The sequence below is a fragment of the Perkinsus marinus genome, assembly GCF_000006405.1.
Source record: "Perkinsus marinus ATCC 50983 genomic scaffold scf_1104296954838, whole genome shotgun sequence".
Taxonomy (NCBI): Eukaryota; Perkinsozoa; order Perkinsida; family Perkinsidae; genus Perkinsus; species Perkinsus marinus.
Window position 1 is genome coordinate 1 of NW_003207994.1, and position 5,549 is coordinate 5,549.

A 5,549-nucleotide genomic window follows, 5' to 3' on the forward strand; every position below is an offset into this window, starting at 1 on the left:
TAGTGGTTCATAGTGGTGGATCCACCAGGTCGTACTCCCGTAGACCCCAGTGTGATACACATGTACACCTGGAGCGTATGTTCTCTATTAGGATACGCCAACAACTTGGCAGTCGTTGAGTCCTTGAAGGCGATCGGGAGTGATGTCCCAATAATCGCCCTACAGGAAACTCGACTACGAGAGGAAGTGCAAGGAGAATGCTCCACAGTGTAAGGGGACTGTAGAACCCAACATAGAAGTGTAGGTGACACCAGATAGGTAAAAACCGTCGAACGGAATAAAATCCTTGAGGTATCTCGAGCAACATCTGTCTCGTCTCATCTGTCGCGTCTCATATAAATAGCGCACGTCATTTTAGGTAAGACGCGTGCATGTGACTTATGACAGGTGACGTACAGATCACGGTTCAGATGTGCCCTTACAACATTCCCACCCCTTTGAAATGTATCGGGTGGTCACAACACAATTGCTTTATAAACAGATCATCATCATGTGCATGTTTCTATCGAAGGATAATGAAGGATTTACAGTTATAAAATCGGATGTTTACACAGAAAAAAAAAGAATTAGTGTTTGTTATAGTTGAATAGCTTTAGCAAAGCACTGGAACTACGAGTGGTGTTACGACTGGGGGTCAAAGTAAATCTTGTAAGCTTCACAGTGAACGGGACCTCAATAATATCACCCTCCGGTTGAGCGATAGGTTGCGAATCTGTCAACCATGTTTGCCCCGTGGAGCTATCAACCCACTTGAGTCGCCAAGAACCATCAGTACCAGCATCCAAGAGGTGTATCAAATAGTGAGTAGGTGTGATAGAGATAATCTGACCGACATAACCAACCCCTCCTTTTTCAAAAATAACAGTCTCGTTGACCTTGAGGTTGTCCTGCTTGGGGCAGGCAGTTCGTGGAGGTTTTCAAACTAGTACTGGCAGGAGACACCGTAGGCAGCGATAATGCGGCAGCAGGGTCACTGGTGGATTGGGGAACGTCGACCATCGCAGGAACTAAGTACAGGTTGTGAACATGTTCCCGATGCGTGCGAGAAGGATCACGAGAATCCTGAATCAAGTAGACGACATCAGTAAGTCGTTCCATAACTGTGTACGGACCGTCCCAACCGGTAGTTAACTTGTAAGTAACCGGCCGAAATCGATAAACCACATCTCCCTGACAAAGTGGGGGACTAAGCGTAGCACGGCGGCGGAGAGCAAGACGCGTGGCAGTATGTTGCTCTTCCCATAACCGATTAAACTCTCTGAGTAAGAGACGATGACCTTGTAAGTGTCTCTCAACAGCATCAGAAGGTGTTAGGTCCTCAGTAGAGTCAAGAGCGGCATGTAGAAAATGTAAGTTGTCAGAGTAACCAAAGAGGAGTTCATGAGGAGACGCACCATACTCGTCTTGGCGGACATGATTCAAGATCCACTGTGTCTCGGGTAAAAGGGTCAGCCAATCGGTAGGACGCGATAGTAGCAAGCGACGGAGCACCATACCCATCGTGCGATGTACTCTCTCAAACCATCCACCATAAAACGGGGACAATGGTGGAGTATGGTATACTTGTATCCCATACTCCTGCAAAAAGCGGACGAAGGTAGGGCTGGTAAAAACCTTTGCGTTGTCACACACAATAGTGGATGGAACTCCATACGACCAAGTTATGCTTCGTAACCCGTGTAGAACTTCGGGCAAAGTGCCGTTGGATAACGGAATCAGGACGGAGTACTTCGTGAGGAGATCAGTAGCGGTGAGGACAACCTTAAAAGTAGCAGTATGCCAGACAGCTGTGTGGTACGGACCAGTAAGGTCCAGACCTAGGGTCTGAAAAGGTCTCGACGGAGCCGGGTAAGTACTAGGTTCATGCCAGGCACGGGTTCGGTGGGTCAAGAGGCATGGCTGGCACTGCTTGACGTATCGTCGAACAGCGTGTCGCAGCTTTGGAGACCAAAAGTACCGTTCGACTAGATGTCGCGTAGCCTTTATACCAGGGTGACCACCAACACTGTGGAAGTGATGGATAATATCGTGAATGAGCTCCCTATGATCAACATCATGTAGGACCACTTGGGGGACGATCTGGCCATAGACGTCGTAGAGTACATGTCGCAGGAGTAAACCGGATGGACTAACCTCCATATGCTGGGTAGCAGAACTCAGGGAGGAATTACGGGTACGGTCGGGGTTGGATAGATACTCAACATACTCAGTCAACCGTGCCGAACCACGCTGACGAGCTCTGAAGAAGCAGAGATCAGCTGGCAGCTCAGAATGGGTGTCTGTATGTCGGAATGCCAAGAACAATCGGCGCAGGCGCCGATAGTCCTGTATAGCAGAAACAAGATCTGTAGCCAGCCAAGGTGTTGGTAGAACTTGTAGAATAGCAGCTCGTTGTACCAACGACTTAGCACCTATTCCCTGAGCAGTGGTAGTCTGTTCCCGCCTAGATCTAGAAGACGCGGAAAGCGGATTATCGCAGCGGTCAAGCAGTCGTTCGGTTAGACCTGAGCGCGTAGCAGAATCGTAGCAGGTTGGCCTTGGTGTCGACGTAGTCGAAATGGATAGTGTTGAACCGTGCCAAACCTACCAACTCTATGCATTGTCCTAGCTTACGTTGTAGAAAGGCCTGTTGTCCAATCGGGTTTGTAGATTTCGTACGAAGAGTACGTAGACAAGAGAGTGCAGTCTTGTTGTCTGTGAACAGCGTCAGATGCGCGAAGCGGGACTTAGCTAGGCTCTCATGAAGGATGAGGCGTGACAAGGCAAAGTACACGGCATACAGTTCCAACACATTCGCATGTAAGGCTCGTTCAGTGCGGCGTCGTAGAATGCGCTGTCCCTGTAGGATGAGATGACCATTCTGGTAGACTTTGTAAGCTAAGGCATACTGGCTCGCATCAGTGTAAACAGTTATGGGCAGAGTAGCATCGATGAACCGGTAGAGAAGAGGGGGTTCGGTGTAGACAGCGTAAGTAGTGAGCCATTCGCAAAGCAAGTCGCAAAGGGCAGGGCTAACAGCATCATTCCACGCCCTTTGCATGCGATGCCGCTCGGAAGTCAATAACCCTTGTAGTAGATTACGCTGTTCCAGACAATGTTCAGGTAACACGTCAGACTCAGCAGTCAACATGCCGAGATGAGACAGAACAGTGCGATACGTCCACAAACGATCGGTGGTAATATGGAATAGGGCTTGCCAGCGAGGCAAAGGAAAGCGGACGTACGTACCATTGTCGACATATTCTAGGCCAAGAGCATTCACTTTAGCGGTGTCGAACAGCACGATGGTTTTCTTGGGTGACATAGGCAGCGAGTAGCGGGCGAACAGGTCAACAACTCTACCAGTAAGGGCCGATACCTCATTCGGCGTTAGTGATCTCGTAGACAGGAGAAAGACATCATCCATGTAGTGTAGGACAGTGACCTGGCAGTTCGAGAGCACCCCCTCCATTACAAGATGCCGAACGACATACCGTACTGCCACCTCGAGGATATGTGGCGAGATAGCTAAGCCGTACGGGACTCTAGTAAAAACGAAAGTGCTGTCTCTATGGTAGAGTCCAAGAAATCTCTGTAGCTCAACTCCCACACGGAGTTGCATAAAGGCGTCTTGAACGTCCATAGAGATAGCGTGGACGCACCCCCGCAAAGCAGTTTTTAATTCGGCCAAAGGTGACTGTCGGAACCGAATAGTACGGAGCAGCCGGTTCAAGCCATAGTTCACCTGCAACGACGGGAAAACCGGGCGAATACGCTTGCCGACGACAGGATAGTAGTTGGTGATAGCACGGACGTGTAAGCCCGGGGGAGGAAGCGAGATTTTGCCGACCGAAAGCATATCGTCGACAAAGCGAACCGCTTCGGCCTTCACGGCCGCAGGTGCGGACGTGAGCTTCGGGTGTTCTCGAAGAACAGGCATATTCGGTACCTGGATGTCATCGATGTCACACCAGATGTACTGAGAAGTACCGTCCGAGACGCAGGCAACAACCAACCAGTCGGTAGAGTCGAGTACTTCCTGGACCTGTAGCGCAGGGTCTAAGCGAACCCAGGAAGGGAGCGCAACACTAGCACGGAAGTGCGTGATGTGAGGGGGTAGGGCTTGCGGAGAAGAGGTATCGGCATCTGGTGCGTCCAGGGAGGCAGTTGTGGAGTGTGTGTCATCCGAGGTCGAAGGAGAAGTATCCACAGGTAACACAGGGGAATAACGGAGAGTGACTTGTAGTTGCTTCAACACAGAACGACCAAAGACCAAAGATGGCTTCATACCAGGAACGACCAGGAGGTGGATGAGACGAAGCTTCCCCTGCGGTGAGATGGTTATAGGTAAGCAGAGCTCAGTGCTCGTCTGGGCTTGGGACCCATTACCATACGTGATCACGACCGGTTCAATAGTTGTCAACCGGTCCCCTCCGATGATGCGCTTAGACAGGAGCTTATCGACATAGGAGCGTGAGATCAGGCCTGTAGTGGCACCAGTGTCGAGCAGAGCAGATATAGTAGGGCGCGTCGGGGCCGTAGTCTTTCCGATGGAGACGTCGAGACGAGGTTCGGGCGGAGCCAACTGGAGGCAGGTTGCAGTTGCCGTGTATTGCGAGGCAGGCGCATGGAGATGGGCAGCATGCGCAACGCTGCAATCGAGTTCAATGGGCTCAACAGGGTCCGAGTCGTCGGGGAGGGCACTCGCACGAAGGACCGTAGTTGACGGTTGAGTGCTTAGGCAGATACTGCGAGCGCATGCTTTTGACTTATGCTTCGTGCTGCCACAGATCAAGCAACGGTTACCTTTTTGCGCAGGTTCTGGAGCTTTGCAGTCGGCCGCTCGATGACCATGCCTGTAGCAGCGGAAGCACCCCTGTGATCTTCCAGTCCTCTTGTGTAGTCGATCAGTGGTAGAAGAGGTGGCTTGGAAGTTTGTAGGGCCGAAGGGATCAACAGGAATAGTGGTCGAGGTTACCGTCGTCGAAATGGAAGAAGGATCAGATGCCTGCGGTTGGCGCTTGTGGAGGACTCTGCCGATGGACTGAACAGCGCTGCGAAAGATAGCATAAGACATGCTAGTAGTGTCCCGGCGCATGGTGAGCTCGTCACGCAGAACAGGCTGAACAGCTGACAAGAGCTGACCTATCTTCTGGTCATCAGTGAGGTCTACACCAACAGTCGCTTCATAGTCGATGAGAGTGTATTCGAACCTCGTGAGGAAGTCGTCGATAGGCTCAGAAGGTCCTTGACGTTGTTCAGAGTAGGTTGTGATGACAGTACGAATTGCAGTGGAGTTCAAGTAGAGTGCGTCCAGACGCTCCCAGATACGGTCAACTGGGAGAGAGCAGGCGTCTGTTGGTATCGCGAGAACTTTCTGTACCTCACGCAAGGCGACCCCACCCAGGTAGCGGAGAGTATAGTAATAGAAAGCCATCGTATCGAAGTTGTGGACCAGCTTCATGCGGAACATGTCATTCTTGAAACTGACGTAGGACTCAGAAGGACCGCCATTAAAAGAACCAGAATGGGGGGCAGTAGCTTGATATGCCCATTGTTGTGCACGTCGG

The 5,549-nt window shown here is 51.1% G+C and overlaps 2 protein-coding genes across 2 annotated transcripts; both read right to left on the reverse strand.

Annotated features, from left to right (window-relative positions):
* Positions 1-1,026: 1,026 nt before the first annotated feature.
* Pmar_PMAR028421 (retrovirus polyprotein, putative) lies at positions 1,027-2,005 on the reverse strand (the record flags this gene model as incomplete). Its single annotated transcript, XM_002776016.1, has 1 exon — positions 1,027-2,005. A coding segment is annotated over one exon (979 nt), but the record flags the coding sequence as incomplete, so codon positions are not given.
* A 608-nt stretch (positions 2,006-2,613) lies between these two features.
* Positions 2,614-5,465, reverse strand: Pmar_PMAR028422 (hypothetical protein; the record flags this gene model as incomplete). Its single annotated transcript, XM_002776017.1, has 1 exon — positions 2,614-5,465. A coding segment is annotated over one exon (2,852 nt), but the record flags the coding sequence as incomplete, so codon positions are not given.
* Between the last annotated feature and the right edge of the window lie 84 nt (positions 5,466-5,549).